This window comes from Microchirus variegatus, assembly GCF_963457635.1.
Source record: "Microchirus variegatus genome assembly, chromosome: 7".
NCBI classification, from domain to species: Eukaryota; Metazoa; Chordata; class Actinopteri; order Pleuronectiformes; family Soleidae; genus Microchirus; species Microchirus variegatus.
Window position 1 is genome coordinate 29,496,242 of NC_139808.1, and position 21,198 is coordinate 29,517,439.

A 21,198-nucleotide genomic window follows, 5' to 3' on the forward strand; every position below is an offset into this window, starting at 1 on the left:
ATGTTTCAACTTTTGTTTAAACATTTTCTTTAAAAAATGTTATGTTTCAACTTAAAAAAAAAAATCTAAAATTTAATCTTTCAAACTTTGTCTTTTCTAAAAAAAAATAGTTTCAACTTTTGTCTTTTTTTTCAAAAAAATTTATGTTTCAACTTTTGTTTAAAAAAATGTTATCAGGTGTTTTTGGAGCAGGGCAACATCTAAAACATGGCAGGACAATGTTCCCTGAGGATCAGGGTTGGGAAACACTGATGTAGGGGAACATTGTGAAGTCTAAAATTCACTAAAAATGTGTCTGATGTCATCGTCACACTGAGATAGAAGGAATAGTTGGACTTTTTAAAACACATTCATTATTTTTAATTTTTAATTTTCTGTTTTTTTGTCTCTTATTCCAAAGAAAGAAAATCAGTATATTGTTCCATTAATCCGTTTACAGCTATTACAGCTTTCCCTTTGTTGCCCTCAGGTTATTTACATGGGAGTGTGTGTGTACACTCCTGCCTTTGCACTAAACGCAGGTAAGACTTTGTTCATCCATGTTTCTCTGTTTGTGACTCACTGGTTTGTGTTGTGACGTGTGTGTGTGTGTGTGTGTGTGTGTGTTTTCCTCTCTCAGTGACTGGATTTGAACTGTGGGGAACAGTGCTGGTCACTGGGCTGGTGTGTACACTGTACACGACACTGGTGAGTTTTCAATGCACATGGGTGAATAATCCTTTGTAGGGTGAATACACAGAATTAAGCATGTGTAATGACGTCGTTGGTGTGTGTGTGTGTGTGTGCGCGACAGGGCGGTCTGAAGGCCGTGATCTGGACCGACGTCTTTCAGACGGTTGTGATGTTTGCGGGGCAGCTGGCTGTCATTGTGGTGGGGGTGCAGAAGACCGGTGGAGTGTCTGAAGTGTGGAGGAAAGTCTGGGAGGGAAACCGCATCGCTGGTCTGGAGTAAGTCCCTAGTTGTGGGTAGGGCTGTAACGATATGCAAATCGAAACCGCGACACTCGGAGCCACGAACCTGTCTAGCGGCTGATCGCGTGATTATGTAAACAGCGGAGAATTCACAGATTCTAACGGTACCATTTTTATCGCTCTATGACTAATATTCACGGATCCAGCCCCAAAATAAGAGCAAAACAACTACTGACTTTGAAGAAATACAAGCGGAAATGTTGTCTTACCTTTGCTGTTTATCAAAACAAGTTATTTCCACTGGAACAAAACTGCTTGTCATGAAGAACTACACTTCCCAGCATGCTTTGGCGACAAATCCCAGTCTGATTGATCCTTTACTTTGTATTTTTTAACAGTTGTTACAGAAAAGAGAGAAATCTTTGGTTATTTATTTATGTTCAAATCTGTTCACAGTGTTCCAAAATATTTGTTATTAAATGTTACATTAAGTTGTTATTTAAGTAAATGTTTAAATAAAATCGTGGAATGCATCGAACCGTGGGTCAAAAATCGTGATTCAAATCGTTTGTGTATCGTTACAGCCCTAGTTGTGGGTATTTCATGAACCACATGTTTGCAGGTTTTTACAAAAACACACAATAGCTCAAAGAGTAAAAATAGCTGCAGTTTTCTGTTAGTTTTAAGGTGTTTTTGAGTCTTTTTGCTGTGTTTTCTCTCTCCCGTGTTAAAGCCTAAACCCAGATCCCACAGAGAGACACACTTTCTGGACTCTGGGCGTCGGCGGCGTCTTCCTCATGCTGTCTCTGTACGGCGTGAACCAGGCTCAGGTCCAGAGGTATCTCAGCGCCCGCACAGAGAAGGAGGCCGTCAGGTAAACGGGGGTTCGTACGGTCATGAAAAACCTGGAAAAGTTTTTGGAAATTGAAAATGCATTTTCTTGGTCCTTGAAAAGTTATGGAAAAAGTAAATGTCCTGTAAATTTTTGGAAAAGTCATGGAAATATTGCATGGATAACATTTTGGATGCGTAAAACATAAATAAAATGGTTTCAACGACAAAATGCCAGGAAAGTGTAGTTTCAGTGTGATATGATTTAGCTGCGATAACTCGATGTGCAGGTCCTGCTACATGGTGTTTCCCTCGCTGCAGCTGGCTCTGGCTCTCAGCTGCGTCATGGGCTTGGTCATGTTTGCGCGTTACTGTGGAGAGGATCACTCCGACAAGCTGGCTGCCACCTCCAGTAATGCAGTGAGTGTCACTTTGTGTCATTTCCTCCTGTTTCTATGTCCTGTACCCGCTCACGCCAGTTCTTATCATACTCTAATGTCAGTCCAGCGTTCCTTGCATGCATACTCAGTCTTATCATAGCATTTTCTCACCAGGAAATCACCCACATTTGTGTTCTCATGTGACCTCAAGACTGTAATGTGTTGCACTACAGGGAGGATTTTACAGCCGGAGCTTTGTGTGCACAGACCAGTGTGGAAATGGGCAGATTGTTGATTAAATTAACTTCACACGGAACTCAAGTAGGCCTGTGTGCATGTACATGGAATGCGGAATTTATGACCTGGCCCGAAGCCACGGTCACAAGTCAGGATTTTCATGATTTTGCCATTTCCCACAAATCGATTTGACAGAATATCGTGAGGTAGACTAGTGTTCAAAATTCTGGGGTCACTTTGAAATGTCCTTATTTTTGAAGGAAAATCACCTTTTTTCAATGACTATTACACACTTTGAGAAAAAAAACAAAAAAATTGAGGGAAAAAATAAAATTCTGAAAAAAACATTGACATTTTGAGGAAAATGTTTTTGTTTTTGTTTTTTTTAAAGTCCTTATTTTTCAATGAAAAGCACTTTTTCAATGATTATAACACATTTTCAGAAAAAAAATTGAGAACATTTTTTTTGAGAAAAAAACAGAAATTTGGAGGAAAAAAATAAAATGTTGAGACTTTTTTTTTTAAATGTCCTCATTTTTGAAGGAAAGGCACTTTTTCAACTAATATAACACATTTTCAGAAATTTTTTTTAGTAAAAAAATCTAATCTTGTCAATGTCTTGACTTTATTTTCTATTCATTTTGCAACTCTTTTGATGAATAAAAGTCTGACTTTTTGTATAGGTGAGCCCAAACTTTTAAACAGTAGTGTATATGTTGCTTCAATTCAGGTGTTACTGAACTTATGTGCTGAAACATAAACATGGATAAATCCAGTAGGTGGCAGCAGCAACACCTCCTCTCACTTGCTGTGCCAGCTAAATGAAGCAGCTGCAGTAAATTCTGTCCAGGATGTGATCGTTATTCAAAAATAACTGCTTATCTCTCAGTGTGTATCATGAGGTTGTAAGAAAGGCAGATGATTGACAGGTGATCATCAGAGAGAAGAAGAGGAAGAAGGAAATAATACACGTATAATATTTAAATATGCTATTTGCTTCATGTTCCCGGGAAAACGGGGAAACATACGAGTTAGACTTCCTGTTTCCTGAAGTGTGAAAACAACAATGTGAATGTTGTTTCTGTGATGTATGCAAACCACGCTCTAATCTGACACTGATGTGTGTTTTTAATCCCTCCACAGATGGTGATTTACTTTGTGATGGATATGCTGCATGGTCTGCCTGGACTGCCTGGACTGTTTGTTGCCTGTTTGTTCAGTGCAGCACTCAGGTCTGTCTCTACACTGTTATACTCATTATTTCATTTCCCTCTTTTTTAATTACATGTTATATTAACCCAAACAGACTCATAAAAAGCTCTGATCACCACAGATCGGTTGTTTCCCTTTCACCAAAGACGGAGAATACACTGTAACTTTTTAATGTCCTTTTTATTCAGTCGCTTTAACACAAATAGTCTTTATAGCAGCTCTTAATAAGTGATATTTTAAGGCTATATCACAGTGTCTTTGAAAATGCAAAAGTATTTTTAGATTTCTTTTTTTTATGAAAGAACAAGAAATAACCATTAAAAAAAAAATATATATATATATATATTTTTTTTTTAAATGGTTGTTTCTTCTTCTTATGTTGCTTTATATATATATATCTATTTTTTTTTAATGGTTATTTCTTGTTCTTATGTTACTATATATATATATATATATATACATATATATATATTTTAATGGTTATTTCTTATATATGCATATATATATATATACATACAGTATATATATAGTAACATAAGAAATAACCATTAAAAAATATATATACATATATATATGATTTAATGGTTATTTCTTATATACTGTGTGTATATATATATATACAGTATATATATGTATATATATATATACATACAGTATATATATATGTATGTATATATACATAAAGTATATATATATGTATATATATACATACAGTGTATATATATGTATGTATATATACATACAGTATATATATATATGTATATATATATATATACATACAGTATATATATACACATTATATATATAGTAACATAAGAAGAAATAGCCATTAAAATATATATATGTGTATATATATATATATATATGTATATAGTAACATAAGAACAAGAAATAACAATTCAAAAAAAAAAAATATTTTTAGTAACAAGAAATAACCATTAAATATATAGTAACATAAGAAGAAGACCTAACCATTAAAATATATATATGTATATATATATATATATATAGTAACATAAGAACAAGAAATAACAATTCAAAAAAAAAAAATATTTTTAGTAACATAAGAACAAGAAATATATATATATATATATATTTTTTTTTTTAAATAAAGTAACATAAGAACAAGAAATATATATATATATGTATATATATATATATTGTTAAATAAAGTAACATAAGAACAAGAAACTAGTGCCTTTTACAACACTATGTAATGGATTCATTTCATGGATTTATTTAGCTTCTCTGCTTCTTGTTTTGGATGATCATTTTTACTGTATCTCATCTTTAACTTGTTGCATCATTTGCTCTGTGTGTGTGTGTGTGTGTGTGTGTTTTGTGTGCAGCACCATCTCGTCTGCCTTTAACTCTTTGGCCACTGTGACGATGGAAGATCTCATCAAACCACATTTCCCAGCTCTGACGGAGGCCAGAGCTCTGCTGCTGTCCAAAGCTCTGGGTGAGCGCTCTCTTATTAAACTTAGATTGACGTGAGGACACTTTGACGTTCCACACATAATAAATCATGTATTTGTTCTGTCAGCCTTCTCCTATGGGCTGCTGTGTGTGGCCATGGCTTATCTCACACACCTGATGGGCGACTCTGTTCTCCAGGTAAGTTCTCACACAGATCGTACGATGAAATGACAACTGACTCTTTTTCCTCTTCTGTTTGTGTTGACTGTCACGATGTTTGAATTCCAGGTGGCTTTGAAAATCTTCGGGATGGTCGGCGGTCCGATCCTCGGAGTGTTCTCTCTCGGGATTTTCTTCCCTTGGGCTAACTCCACTGTGAGTCCAGTATCGTCATGAAATCTGTGATAGAATAAAGGGTGACGTTTAGAGATCACATGACCAAAACTTCTTTATTATGAATATTACTACTGCAGTAATAGATGGAGGCAGCAATGGAAGTGTGTGACATCATGTAATCGAGTCTTATATTCTATCAGCAGTACATGGACCCACATGTAAAATATGCATATGCACTACTGTTTAAAAGTTTGCGGTAATTAGAAATGTCCTTATTTTTTAAGGAAAATCACTTTTTTTCAATGAATGTAACAAATTTTGTGAATAAAATTAACATTTTGAGGGGGAGAAAAATACATTTTGAGAAAGAAATTAAAGTTTTGAGGGGAAAAATAAATACATTTTTAGAGATAAATTGAGGTTTTGAGAAAAAAATACTATTTTGTGTAATAAATTGAAATTTTGAGGGTAAAAATACAATTTTGAGGGTAAAAATACAATTTTGAGAAAAAATAAATTTTGTGGGGTAAAAAATACATTTTGAGAAAGAAATTAAAATTTTGAGAGGAAAAAATAAATACATTTTAAGAAATAAATTGAAATGTCGAGAAAAGTTTTTTTTTTTTGAGAAATAAATAGACATTTTGAGAATGAAATTTGACCCTTAACTTTTGAACAGTAGTGTAAGTGCGATATATTTAAAATTCTTGCGATTGCCAATATTGAAAATGATGTGTCTCTAGGGAGCGGTGGCAGGTCTCGGCGCTGGTCTGTCTTTGTCTTTCTGGCTCGGCATCGGTTCCATCTTCACCCACAGCTCCGTCACCAGACCTCTGAACACAGACTGTACGGTCAACAACAGCACGACGATCGCTGCTGTTCAGTCTGCACTGAGTAACGTCACTCTGAGGTACGAGTCACTCAGACGGCAGCATGTGTTTTACACACTTTCAGTCTGGTCGAGTTAATCCACTCTCTTTGTTCTGCAGCCGACCGTCCGGGTTGAAGAGGTTTTATTCGCTGTCTTACATGTGGTACAGTGCATTCAACTGCTTTACGGTCATTCTAATAGGCCTGATCATCAGCTTCATCACAGGTAGGAGAGCACTGAACTCTACATTTGACCTTTGACATTAAAGATGTTGATTATTTACATGTTTTGTGTTCAGGGCCAATGAAAGAAGAGGACGTGACACCAGGCACAGTTTATCCGTTGTTAGGGAAACTCCTCTGTTTTCTACCTGAGCGCCTTAAAAAGAAGCTGTGCTGCGTGACTCCACTGGGACAAACGGTAAAGTTTCACTTGTTTGTTTACAGTCATGGAAATAATATTGGGTGTCACAAAAAAAAATGGTTACCTAATCATCAAATAATGATTACGTTGTTAGTTAATGATTAGATAATCATTCACCATCAAAATCTAGTTTGACGCGGCTAGCTCAGACGTTTGTTCAAATGCGTAGATTGGTCGTTTTTGTTTTTCCAAAATGGCCGACTTCTGAGTGGGCGGAGTTTATGGAAGTACATTCGAAATTTGTTTGGAATCATGAGAGCAACAAATTTACCAAGTTTGGTTAAAATCAGAATAACTATGCATGGCATGATAGAATTTTTTTTTAGCATTTAGCGCAATTTTAGCCACTTTTTCTCCGTGCATCAAAAAATTGAAAAAAAAGAAACTTACAGGTTCATGCCCTATGCCAGTATCGCATTTTCCACCGAAAAAATTATATTGGTTATTATAGGTACAACTATGTGCGACATGGACGCGACAGAAAAAAAATATATCATTTTTGCCACTTTTTCTCCTCGCGTCAAAAATTCCTGAAAAAAATCGTCAAGAAACTTTGGAGTAGGCCCAACACACTCACCAAATTTCGCACCAATCCGACCACTTTTGTCTGACCATGACCTGACCTCTGGGGGTGCTATAGAGCCCTGGGGCTACGTACAGGTTCGTGCTCTATTCCAATATCGTATTTTTCACCGAAAAATGGTTATTGGTTATTATAGGAATAACTATGTGCAACATGGACGCGATTAGAAAAAAATAAATAATAATTTAGCATTTAACGCAATTTTAGCCACTTTTTTTCTTGTGTCAAAAATTCGGGAAAAAATGCCCAAGAAACTTTGTAGTACGCCCGTCACACTGACCAAATTTCGCACCGATCCGATGAATTTTGCTGACCACGACCTGACCACTGGGGGTGCTATAGAGCCCTGGGGCTATGTACAGGTTCGTGTTCTATGACAATATCGCATTTTCCACCGAAAAATGTTATTGGTTATTATAGGTACAACTATGTGCGACATGGACGTGATAGAAAAAAATATACAATTTTGCATTTAACGCAATTTTAGCCACTTTTTTTTCTTGTGTCAAAAATTCGGGAAAAAATGCACAACAAACTTTGTAGTACGCCCGTCACACTGACCAAATTTCGCACTGATCCGATGAATTTTATCCGACCACGACCTGACCTCTGGGGGAGCTATAGAGCCCTGGGGCTACGTACAGGTTCGTGCTCTATGCTAAATTCTAGTTGTGAACAGTTGCAGTAAAAAGAGTTATTTGTTGTGTTTTTCTTCCAGCTCTCATTACAACAAAGACAACCGTTACAAAGCAAAGAAAGCAACAGACGAGATGAAGGACCGTCGCAGGAAGAGACCGAGACGTTTCTCCCCGACGCTAACGTGACCTGTGTGGAGCACGAGACGTCTTTGTGACGACACAACAACAACAACAACAAGAATAATCACTATCTGACTTACGATCATGTGTCAAATGTCACGTCACTGATTTACATAAAGTTGAGCCCTAACAAGTAAAAAAACACTGTACTTGACTTGAGAAAAACGTTTTTTTTTTATTAACACATTTATTACTACTGTACTTTTTGACTGTTGAACTACTTTAATGACTGTAAAGAGTGTGTGACTGATCCTTTAGAATAAAGGATTTTTGTACTTAATATTAGTTGTTTTTTTTGTTTACTTTTGTTTTATTTGAAAATCAATCATCAATACAACGCACTTTCTCCAGCGCACATTTCTTGTTGCACCAACGCTGCCTCACACCTCAGCTTCCACCATTCTGGATCGGAGTTCCAGTTCCAGAATGGTGGATGGATCTCCAGTCCGATCCAGGGACCGTCGACAGAGCGAGTCACCGTTTCCCGTGGTTTAATAAGTGCCATTAAATAGTGTTTTTAATCACATGGTTGTTGTTAAAACTTTAATCCTTAAAGATTTGTGCCATATGAACCAAAAAAAGTGAATGTTGTGTCTTCTCACCGACTGTATGAACATTTTTAAACGTGGTAAACATCAGTCGTCACCTTTTTTCCTGTTTAATTTGTGTATTGTGACATTTGTTTGTACGTCTGTGACGCTCAGCCCTCCCTCGGTGTCCGTACAAAGACGCCGTGTGATCCAAACATTTTTGAGAGTCAAATTATTCCCTGATGAAATGCCTCTTATCTGTGTGTGTAAACAGCTGGTCATTATTCTGCAGTGACTCTGGTGTTTCCAGTGTGGCCACAGACTGACTGACAGACGGACGGATGGACGGACGGACCCCTGCAGCAGCGATGGTTCACTCCGCACGCAAAAAAGAACACAGGTTTGCTGTCTTTGGTCCATTTTACTTTGTCTTACTGAGCTTCAAACTGCAGACATGCAGTTATGATCAAACTATATGTATGTCATGATATTGTCATTCAACTCCGGTTTAGTCCATTTTGGAACTTATATACAGACATAAATCCACTAGGGCTGAAACAATTACTCGAATAATCCATTATATCCATGATTAAAACAAGGTTTCTGATCGTTTCAGCTTCTAAAATGTGAATATTTTTTTATGAGGGTGAAGAGTGATTTTCTTTTATTAAAAAGACTAATTATAAATCAAAAACTCGGCAGGATTTTCTTTGGTATTTCAGATTTAGGACCAGCGACCTTGATATTTGTGACCAAAGTCAACATTTGGTGAAAGTAGAATTTAGTTCAGAATTGTTGTATTGTTGTACAGATGTACCTAAAGTCACCAGTTTTACGCAGTGTTTCCCAACCCTGGTCCTCAGGGAACACTGCCGTGCCATGTTTTACATGTTGCCCTGCTCCAAAAACACCTTATTCGAATAAATCGTCAACTTTCAACTTTTGTCAATTAAAAAAAAAAAATATATATATATATACTTATTATTATTATTATTATTATTATTAATAATAATAATAATAATAATAATAATAACAATAATACAATTTTTTCTTCTAAAAATGTAGTTTCAATTTTGTGAAAAAAATAAAAAATAATGTTTCAACTTTTGTCTTTTTTTTTTTTAATAATAATAATAATAATAATAATAATATATACAAAATACATATATTTTTTTTCAAAAATGTAATGTTTCAACTTTTGTTAAAAAAAATAATGCTTCAACTTCTGTATTATTATAATTATTATTATTATTATTATTATTAATAAAAATAATATTTTTTTAAATTAAAATGTATCAACTTTTGTGAAAAAAATAAAAATTAATGTTTCAACTTGTCTTTTTTTAAATAATAATAAATAAAAAATTACGTATATATATATATTTATATATATATTTATTTCAAAATGTAATGTTTCAACTTCTGTTAAAAAAATAATGTTTCAACTTCTGTCCTTTTTATTATAATAATAATGAAAAATAAAAATTACATTTTTTTTTCAAAATGTAATGTTTCAAATTCTGTCTATTATTATTATTATTATTATTATTATTATTAATAATAATAATAATAATATTTTTTCTAAAAATGTAGTTTCAACTATTGTGAAAAAAATAGTAATGTTTCAACTTTTGTCTTTTTTATAATAATACTAGTAAATAAATATGTATTTGTAAATGTATATGTAATGTTTCAACTTTTGTTAAAAAAAATCATGTTTAAACTTTTGTCTTAAAATATAATATAGAAAAATATAATAATAAATGAATAGAAAAATGATATCTTATTTTTATTTTTTTCAAAAATTGTTTCATCTGAATCAGGTGTTTTTTGGAGCAGGGCAACATCTAAAACATGGCATGGCCGTGTTCCCTGAGGACCAGGGTTGGGAAACACTGATGTAATGTATATATTATTATTATTTACAGCAGCATGAACATGATGTGGGCCTTCACATGTCTGTGTGTCCTGGGCATGAACATTTATCAGGTGAGTCAATCGCACAAAGATTCTTCTTCACGTTCACAAAGATTCTTCTTCACGTTCACAAAAACTTACTGTTTTCATGATTTTTTACCTCTTCTTTCACAGGCGACAGGAGAAGGTAAAAAAAAAAGAAAGAAAGAAAAGTTGTTGTTTTTTAACCTGTTTTTAATCCCAATGTTGTTTTTAAACCGTGCGTGGCTGCGTTTCAGTCACGTCAAATCAAATGTACTACGTCAAACTGACCGTGGACAAAAGCGTGTTGGGAAACATCAGTCGTTTACTGGCGTCTTTCGCGGGTAACTCCGCCCTGCAGGTCCGAGACCTTCAAATGACAACAAGTAAACAAGCATTTTCCATGTTTTCATTGATTTTTACATTGAAAAACAAACGATTGATTCCACTACTGTACATTTTTTTTTTGTCCCTGACAAAGTCTGCGAACGCGTCTCGACTCGCGTTGAGTGTCGCTGTGAACCGGGCTACGGGTGGAGCGATGGCGTTTGTGAGTCTGCAACTGGGGACAACAAATGCTCCTTCGCCAATAACGCTTCTCCTCACAGATGTGTTTCAAACAACGCAGGTACTTTGCTTTTTTTTTAACTTTTCATCGTTAACTTGTCTAGAACATGTGGACCGAGTTTGACGCGGCTAGCTCAAACGTTTGTTGAAATGCGTAGACTGGCCGTTTTTGTTTGTTTTTTCCAAAATGGCCGACTTCGGAGAGCAACAAGTTCACCAAGTTTGGTTAAAATCGGAACACAACTATGTGCGACTTCAACGCAATAGAAAAAGAATCGAAAATTTAGCATTTAACTCAATTTTAGCCATTTTTTCTCTTCCGGTCAAAAATTCCGAAAAAAATAGTCAAGAAACTTTGGAGCAGGCCCAACACACTCGCCAAATTTCGCACCGATCCGATGACTTTTGTCTGACCATGACCCAGCTTCTGGGGGCGCTAAAGAGCCCTGGTGCTACGACAACTTTTCATCGTTAACTTGTCTAGAACACATGGACCGAGTTTGACGTGGCTAGCTCAAATGTTTGTTCAAATGCGTAGACTGGCCTTTTTCTTTTTTTTTCCCAAAATGGCCGACTTCTGAGTGGGCGGAGCTATTGGAAGTATGTTAGAAATTTGTTTGGAATCATGAGAGCTACAAGTTCACCAAGTTTGGTTAAAATCGGAACACAACTATGTGCGACTTCGACGCAATAGAAAAAATCCAAAATTTAGCATTTAACTCAATTTTAGCCACTTTTTCTCGTCCGGTCAAAAATTCAGAAAAAAAATGTCAAGAAACTTTGGATTAGGCCCGACACACTCGCCAAATTTTGCACCGATCCGATGACTTTTGTCTGACCATGACCTGACCTCTGGGGGGCGCAATAGAGCCCTGGCGCTACGCACAGGTTCGTGCTCTATGTCAATATCGCATTTTCCCCGAAAAATGGTTATTGGTTATTATAGGAACAACTATGTGCGACATGGACGCAGAAGGAAAAAAAAAAAGGAAAAAATCTTTAGCATTTTACGCAATTTAAGTTCACCAAGTTTGGTTAAAATCGGAACACAACGACTTAGACGAGACAGAATAAATCTGAAATTCAGCATTTTCTCACGTCAAAAATTCCCAAAAAATAATCAAGAAACTTTGGAGTAAGCCCGACACACATGTTCAAACGTGTGGACTAGCCAAAATGGCCGACTTCTGAGTGGGCGGAGCTAATGGAAGTACATAGAAATTTGTCCGGAATCTTTTTTCCTTTGTCTTCACAGTTACCATCAAAGGTTCTGTTGCTATAAAGGGAACGCAATATCAAGACTGTCTCGCAGGCAAAGAAAAGCCGGAATTTCAGGAGTGTAACAGCAACTTGTTAACGAAGGTATTTTTATATTTTATATTATTATTTTATATTATACATTTGAGTTTAGGGATCGGGAATAATGTAAATAATTAATCTATACATAGTCATCTCCATTGACTTACAGATGAAAACGTTCTACAGCACTTTACGGGGATTTGAGGACTTAAAAATCACAGAATATCGGTAATTTATTCGCTGTACGTGTGAAATAATGACTCTTTACTGGGCTCTGTTTTTATATGTGACTGAAGTCTGTGTTTTTGTTCTTTCCTGCAGTGTTGGAATTGTAGATTTTCAAATGACTGTTGTGAACATTTCGGACCCACAAAACCTGCCGGAAACGTCAAATGTCCTGATCCGGAATCTGTCAGCCACGGTTTATCTGGAAACGACAGGTAACTCGACTCTAAACGGGCTTCGTTTTAAACGCTATAGTCCACGTTTTAGTTATATTTCAGATCAGCATAAATCCATTGTATTGTATGTAATCCTAAAACTAAGAAGAAATGCTGTACAATACATTGAAATAATAATAATAATATAATATAATATAATCATTTCCCCAGGTCTTGTCCGTTTACTGATGCCAGAGAACCCTGTGAGGTACAACGACGAGCACACGCTTGTGTGTGTGGCTTATAATCTTGTGGACGCGGTCCCGCAGTGGCAGCTCAGAATGTCCGGAGAGCCACTCACTAAGATCACAAACGGCACAGTGTCGCAGATTAGGATTACGGCGGGAAACAGCACACTCCGTCTAAAGAAGATAACGGAAGTCTGGGCAGGTACGTGTGAGTTTGTGTCTGTATGTATATATATATGTGTGTATACATATGTTTATATATATATTGTGTGTATATATGTGTATATACGTATATATATATATATATATGTGTGTGTGTATGTATATATATATATGTGTGTGTGTGTGTATATACGTGTATATATTTGTGTGTGTATATATATGTATATATAGGTATATATGTGTATGTATGTATATGTGTATATATGTATTTGCATAAATATACTGCATATATATGTATGTATGTATGTATATGTGTATATATGTATGTGCATAAATATACTGCATATATATGTATATATGTGTATGTATGTATGTATATGTGTATATATGTATGTGCATAAATATACTGCATATATATGTATGTATGTATGTATATATATATATATATGTATGTGTATTTATGTGTGTGTATGTGTATATATATATATATACGTGCATATATGTGTGTGTATATATGTGCGTATATATATATTTATATATATATTGTGTGTATATATACATATATATGTGTGTATGTGTATATATATATGTGTGTATATATATGTATATATATGTGTATAGACGTATATATGTGTATATATGTATGAATATGTGTATATATGTATGTGTATATATATCTGTATATGTATGTGTATATATATATATGTGTGTGTATGTGTATATATATATATATATACGTGTATATATGTGTGTGTATATATGTGCGTAAATATATATTTATATATATATATTGTGTGTATATATGTATATATACATATATATGTGTGGATGTGTATATATATATATGTGTGTATATATATGTATATATATGTGTATAGACGTATATATGTGTATATATGTATGAATATGTGTATATATGTATGTGTATATATATGTGTATATGTATGTGTGTATATATACATATGTGTGTGTATGTATATATATATACGTGTATATGTATGTGTGTTTGTGTGTGTATATATGTGTGTAAATATGTGTATATATGTATGTCTATAAATATCCTAAATATATGTATGTATGTATGTGTATATATATGTGTGTGTGTGTATATATATGTGTGTGTGTGTGTGTGTGTGTAAATATATATGTATATAAAAGTATATATGTATGTGTATATATGTATGTATGTATATATTTATATGTATATATATGTAGCAAAGCAAAAATGTTCACATTTAAGAAGATGAGAAATCATAAAACTTCCTTAAAAACACTCAAACCGATAATCAAAAGAGTTGATGATTTATTAAGTCATGGAATTATAATCGGGTAATTGTTTCAGCCCTAGATTCAATAATCGTCCATTTCACACATTGCCTTGACCTTACCTTAATCTCTGTTTGTTGTTGTTGTTGTTTGTTCCTCACAGGAGAGTTCACGTGCACCTTCACTGCGTTTGCAAACTCCATCACGATAACCCACAGAGCCAGCGCTGTCCTGGACGTGGCTCTGCTGCCAAACATCGACATCACCACCGAGCCTCAGTTCCCTCACTGTCACAACACCGACGACCTGCTGACCGTCATCGGCAGATGTGAGATAGGGCCAAGCAGGGAAAACTACTCTGTGACGTGGTCGAGTGGAGACAGAAGGTCTACGATAGTTTCGGAGACTCGTGAGTACACTCTCCCCTCATCATCGGTCGCCCTTTGGTCTCAGAAGCACACACTGACTTTTGCGCCTCCGTCGTCTGTGCAGGTGTTTCTGGGGAAGTGAGCGTGGTCAAGGCGGTGGTCGGCTGCAACGCCACCACGCGACCTCCACAGCTGACCTGCACGTTTGAAAACCGCCTCAATCAAAGCAGAAGTGCTTCAGTCGACATTAATATCATATACGGTACGTACGACAGTTAAGGTCCAAAATCAAAGAAAACATTTATATATGTACAGTATGTATATATATATATACATATGTATGTCTGTGTGTAATATATATATATATATATATGTATATTGCACACACAAACATACATATGTATGTATATGTGTATGTATGTATGTACGATAGTTTAAGTCTGACATCAGAGAAAACATTTATACATGTATGTATATATATATAAACATATGTATGTATATACGACAGTTTAGGTCCGAAATCAGAGAAAACATTTATATATATATATATATACACATATGTATGTCTGTGTGTGTATATATATACATACATATGTACATATATATGTATATATATATACATATGTATGTCTGTGTGCATATATATAGATACATATGTACATATATATGTATATGTATGTATATATGTACGTATGTGTATGTATATATATGTGTATGTTTGTATATATATATGTGTGTGTGTATATATATGTGTATGTTTGTATATATATACATGTGTGTTTATATGTGTGTATGTATGTATATATGTGTGTATATATACACACACATGTTTATTTATATATATACATATATACACATATGTAAATACAAACACACATATGTATGTATGTATATATATATACGTGTGTATATGTATGTATGTGTATATGTATGTGTGTATGTATATGTAAGAATATATATATAAATATGTATGTATAAATATATGTATATATATATATATATGTATGTATGTATATATATATGTATGGGTGTATGTGTATGTATGAATATATATATATGTATGTATGTATATGTATGTATGTATGTATATATATATATGTATGTATGTATATGTATGTGTATATATATATATAAGTTACAATAGTCTTGAAGCAGCTTATTAAGGGTCTTTTTTAGATTTGACCGAATAATATGGAACAAAAACGGTTGCACATCCAGATCCTGTCAACAAAGGACAAACAAAGTGAATATTTTTAAATCAATGACATTTTAAGTGACTTTTTTTTCTGTCTTCAAGGTGATTTCTTCTGTGAGGCCGAGGACGACTGGCCCGAAGCCAAAGCTGAACACACTGCTGTGTTAAAGTGCCTGAACTCAGCTGGGAAAAGGCACAGGAAATGCAGCAGGTAGGTGGTGGCTGCTGCTGCTGCTGCTGCTGCTGCTGCTGCTGCTGCTGCTGCTGCTGCTGCTGCTGCTGCTGTCGTGATTAAGTGATTAATCGACTTGTATGTTGTCATCACAGAGATGCCGAGTGGGAAGAGCAGGAGTCTGAGTGTGTAAACCAGGAAGTAAATGACCTCCAGCACAAAGCAAGCGTGAGTCAAACGGGGGGAGACCATGACCGCCATTGAGCGTCGTAAACAGTTTGCCCTCGTTTTTTCCTGCCGTGAACTCTCTGTTCTTACAGATGGTCGACATGGGAATCGGAGATTTGGACGAAAACGCCGGAGAGGTGTTTTCCGACCTCGGCGGAGTCACCGATAACACGGAGACGATCAAGACGTCCGCCGACATGAACGCGGCAGTCGGCATTCTGTTGACCATGAGTGTGAAGCTCAATCACATCAGCAATGAATCCACGGTGGATGTAAGTGTTCAGGATCATCTCAGGATTATTAAGTATTTTGAAAAATTAACCTACTTCTTACTTGATTTATAACGTCAGTAAACTGGAGTGCTGGGCACTAGGTTAGCGCACGATGCGTTTCTATGGCGACTGAGCGGAAAAAGACGCGTGACGTCATGTTTACGTGGCGCAACACCGAAGTCCAGGCACCATTAGTAGTAGTTAGCCCCGTTAGCTGCATTAGCTCCTTTTAGTTTGACGTGGCTAGCTCAAACATGCTAGGACGAGTTTGTTAAAACGTGTAGACTAGCCAAAATGGCCGACTTCTGAGTGGGCGGTGCTTATGGAAGTACATTAGAAATTTGTTCGGAATCACGAGAGCAACAAGTTCACAAAGTTTGGTTAATATCGGAACACAGCTATGTCCACCTTAGACATGACAGAAAAATTCTCGCAATTTCGAACAATTAACCTACTTCTTACTTGATTTATAACGTCGCGCACGATGCGTTTCCGTGACCACTGATCGGAAAAAGACACCTGTGACGTCATGTTTACATGGCGCGTCACCGCGCGAGTCCAGGCACCGTTAGTAGTAGTTGGCTCCGTTAGCTGCATTAGCTCCTTTTAGCGCCGTTAGCATTAGCCTACAGTGGAACTGGACTGTTTATTAAAGGGAAAGTGCGTCAAATGCGTAGACTGGACTTTTTTTCCCCCAAAATTGCGGACTTCTGAGTGGGCGGAGCTAATGGAAGTACATTAGAAATTTGTTTGGAATCATGAGAGCAACAAGTTCACCAAGTTTGGTTAAAATCTGAACACAACTATGTGCGACTTTAGCCACTTTTTCTCACATCTAAAATTCCGAAAAAAGTCATCAAGAAACTTTGGAGTAAGCTCGACACACTCGCCAAATTTCGCCCCGATCCGACGACTTTTGTCTGACCATGACCCGACTTCTGGGGGCGACCCGACCGCCATGCTAAATTTCAAGAGTTTTTACGCACGTTAATCCCCCCTCAAATGAGCGCAATGTTGGAGAACATCGCACAACTAAATTTCTCGTTGTACCAGTTGTCTAACTCGTCTAGAACACGAGTTTGTTCAAACGTGTAGACTAGCCAAAATGGCCGACTTCTGAGTGGGCGGAGCTAATGGAAGTACATAAGAAACTTGTTCGGAGTCACGAGAGCAACAAGTTCACCAAGTTTGGTTAATATCGGAACAGCTATGTCCGCCTTAGACACGATTGGAAAAAATCAGAAAGTTAGCATTTAGCATTTAGCAGTGCCGAGGTGAGTCGATGCATCCGAGTGTCCTGACGATTGCTTTTTCCTTTGTCTTCACAGTTACTATCAATGGTTCTGTTACTATAAAGGGAACACGATATCAAGACTGTCTCGCATTCAAACAAAAGTAACGATGTTTTGAAAAATTAACCTACTTCTTACGTGATTTATAACGTCAGTAAACTAGTGCTGGGCACTTGGTTAGCGCATGATGCGCTTCCATGGCGACGTGCGTTGCGTTTACGTGGCGCGGCACCGTTTACTAGTTAGCTCTGTTAGCTGCATTAGCTCCTTTTAGCGCCGTTAGCATTAGCCTACAGTCAAACTGGAGCTGTCTGTTTTATTAAAGGAAAAGAGCAGCGCTAGCAAATAAGCAGCGTACCCGTGTACTGCGTATGTGTGCGTCTGTTATTAAAGCTTAGCGTTACTTTAGAGACTCGTTTTAACAATCGGGGAGTCACATAAACATTAGCGTTAACGCGCCCAGCACCACAGTAAACATCCTCTAAAGGAGCGAAAGGTCAAAATCACTCGTTTTTGGCACATAATGAGTGGACACCGGTGTGATTGACGGCTCGCCTGGTTCCCTCCAAAACGTCCAGTCGTGAAATGTAAACATGGCGTCAGCCGTAAACTCCGTGAACACACCAGAATGGCACGATGACACGGCAAAATTGAGCAGAGTCGGCATAAAATACAGCAGAAATACAATATAAAATGCAGTCGCAGGAAACTCAAACTCAACTTCTTCCTTTCCAGAACTTTCTGCACTCATCCAGCAACCTCATGGATAAACGTCTTCAAGACGCTTGGACAGGAAGACGAGACAACGGCAATGCGACGATGGCCGAGACCTATCTGAGTTCTGTGATGAAACTCGTCGAATCGTCAAATTTGACACGTTTGACCAAAAAGACGAACATAGAAGTGGCCCAGTGTAAACCGCGGGGCTCGGAATGTACCAACACGGCCTTCAACGTCACCGTGAACTTTCGCGGTTCGGACGACATCCGCGTGAAAACCACCGGATTCCAACAGATGGAGAACTATTTGCCCAACAAGGACGACAAGTACACGCCCAACAGCATCGTGGTGTCTACGACCGCCGGGAAGCGATCTGGCTCGGTCGTAATCGACTTCCCGTTGCACCGTCCGAGACCTAAGAATGTGAAGATGAAGTGCGTCTCATGGGACAACGCTGGCGGACGGTGGTCGACGTACGGATGCGAGTGGACGGGGAAGAACGGACGCTGCGCGTGCAGCCATTTGTCCTCGTTCGCCATCCTCATGGCGAAGGAACCCGTCCAGGTCCCTTGGGTGACGGAGATCACCTTCGTGGGACTGTCCGTTTCGGTCGCGTCCCTGTTTTTGTGCCTCGTCGTCGAGGCGACCGTGTGGAGCGCAGTGGTGAAAACCAACACGCTGTATTTGCGCCACACCGCCCACGCCAACATTTCCCTGTGCCTGCTCGTCGCGCACTGCTGCTTCTTCGCGTCCTCGAACCCCCGGGCGATCTCGGACACCTGGTGCAAGGCGGTGGTGGTGCTGAAGCACTTCTTCTACCTCGCCGCCTTCTTTTGGACGCTGTGCCTGAGCACCACGCTCCTTCACCAGGCCGTCTTCCTCTTCCACGACGTGTCCAAGAAGACCTACCTGAGGTTCTCGCTCAGCCTGGGCTACGTCTGCCCGTTCCTCGTCGTCCTCGTCGCGTTCCTCAGCAACGGCGCCGGCGCCGAAGGCGAGTACTTCTTCCGAGACACCTGCTGGCTGGTCTACGGTGGAGGTTTGAAAGGGTCCATCCACAGCTTTCTCATACCAGTCGGCGCGATTATTATCGTCAACTTGTCCTCGATGGTCGTGGTCGTCATGAAGCTGGTGAGACACACTGTGACGACGGAGACGTCCCATCATTCGGCTGCCGCCAAGACGGTCATGAGGACGCTTATCCTTCTGACCCCCATCTTTGGCGTCACGTGGCTGTTTGGGTTCGGTGTCTTGGCTCTCGACCTCACGGACGGAAATCTGGTCTTTGTGGTGAATTATGTCTTTGTCCTGATGAATTCCTTCCAGGTACGATCTTCGACAGGACGTCTGCAGCTGATGCGTTTCCTGCACGCTAACGTCTGTGTTTGTGTTTACAGGGTTTGTTCATTCTGTTAACCACGTGCCTCGGAGACAAACTGGTAAGATAGCAGTTCAAATGTTGTGGTCACTGCTGCAGGAAGTCCACGTATATCCAAGCCAACTTTATTTATAAAGCGCTTTAAAAACAACGAGTGCTTTACATCAGTGATAAAAGTCCCGGGTCTTGTGACCCATTTAAAGTTCCAACCACGTCTCTACGTTAAAGTATGACACTCCAAATTGGCCTTGATTCTGATCATTTATTCCACCGTTTCCCATTCGTGTGTATGTGGAAATTTTTCGCAATTCTCTGCCGCCATTTCTCAAAATTGTGGGACGGGTTACGCAGCACACTTTTGTCGGAAGAAGAAGTATATACACCGTGGGGTTTGTTTTTATAGATTTTTGTGATTTATTTTTCTGGATCTCAGCTAGAGTGGGCCACTCTAGGATCAATCTGAAAACGTCCCAAAAAAGTACAAATGTAAACTGTGATTGTTTAAAAACCGTAATGTGTATCAAAACGTTGACTTGTGAGATAAAAGTCCTGAGTCTTGTGATCTATTTAAAGTTCCAACCACGTCTCTACGTTAAAGTAAGACGACACTGTCTGGGCTAGATTCTGATCATTTTTTCCGACCGTTTAAATAAATAAATAAATCATATGAAAGAACAAACAATAAAAGTACTGTAGAAAATATAAAAACAACGCAAATAAACGCGTCATACAGTAAAACTATAAAAAAATACAACTGGCTCGAAAGTAAAAATGGGTTTTAAGATGCGTTTTATACCTACCTTTATACCTACCTTAAAAAAAAAAATTCAAAAAAGGAAATTATTTTTTTTTCCAGAAAAATCTAATATTCTTTTTGCAAAAATAAATAAATAAATAAATTTGCGTTTTGCGTCCTAATAATTTGAATACTCAATGACAAAAAGATTTGATATCTGCAGCCCTTACTCTGTCATCCAGATCATAAATGGAACATAATTTATAAAACAAAATGTTGATGGAGTCTGAGAACAGTAACTCAACAGTGTAAAATCAAAATTCACCACAGAGCTTTCATTCAAATGGAGTTCTTTTCTTGCACGACAGAAACCATAACGAAAAGGAAAATGTCAAAAAGAAAGTTGGACAATAAATGCAGCAAAC

The 21,198-nt window shown here is 37.4% G+C and overlaps 2 protein-coding genes across 2 annotated transcripts in view; both read left to right on the forward strand.

Moving 5' to 3' along the window:
* Positions 1-8,248, forward strand: part of LOC310930085 (sodium-dependent multivitamin transporter-like) — a 10,875-nt gene extending 2,627 nt beyond the window's left edge. The window contains exons 4-16 of the mRNA XM_083892983.1: positions 470-521; positions 620-687; positions 794-948; positions 1,646-1,786; positions 2,034-2,163; positions 3,504-3,592; positions 4,922-5,034; positions 5,119-5,189; positions 5,280-5,366; positions 6,071-6,237; positions 6,317-6,423; positions 6,497-6,618; positions 7,923-8,248. Of these exons, the coding sequence (XP_083749109.1) occupies positions 470-521; positions 620-687; positions 794-948; positions 1,646-1,786; positions 2,034-2,163; positions 3,504-3,592; positions 4,922-5,034; positions 5,119-5,189; positions 5,280-5,366; positions 6,071-6,237; positions 6,317-6,423; positions 6,497-6,618; positions 7,923-8,057 (1,437 nt within the window). The 3' untranslated portion in view covers positions 8,058-8,248. The remainder of the gene's footprint in view (positions 1-469; positions 522-619; positions 688-793; positions 949-1,645; positions 1,787-2,033; positions 2,164-3,503; positions 3,593-4,921; positions 5,035-5,118; positions 5,190-5,279; positions 5,367-6,070; positions 6,238-6,316; positions 6,424-6,496; positions 6,619-7,922) is intronic.
* Positions 8,249-10,490: 2,242 nt separating this feature from the next.
* On the forward strand, positions 10,491-20,177 carry LOC310929324 (adhesion G protein-coupled receptor F4-like; the record flags this gene model as incomplete). The annotated part of the gene is made up of 12 exons (XM_083892046.1): positions 10,491-10,541; positions 10,644-10,656; positions 10,748-10,876; positions 12,313-12,419; positions 12,526-12,584; positions 12,678-12,796; positions 12,992-13,186; positions 14,576-14,821; positions 14,905-15,042; positions 15,999-16,003; positions 18,831-19,985; positions 20,057-20,177. The coding sequence occupies 12 exons, from the start codon at positions 10,491-10,493 to the stop codon at positions 20,105-20,107; spliced, it is 2,268 nt and encodes a 755-aa protein (XP_083748172.1). The 3' UTR covers positions 20,108-20,177.
* Positions 20,178-21,198: the final 1,021 nt, after the last annotated feature.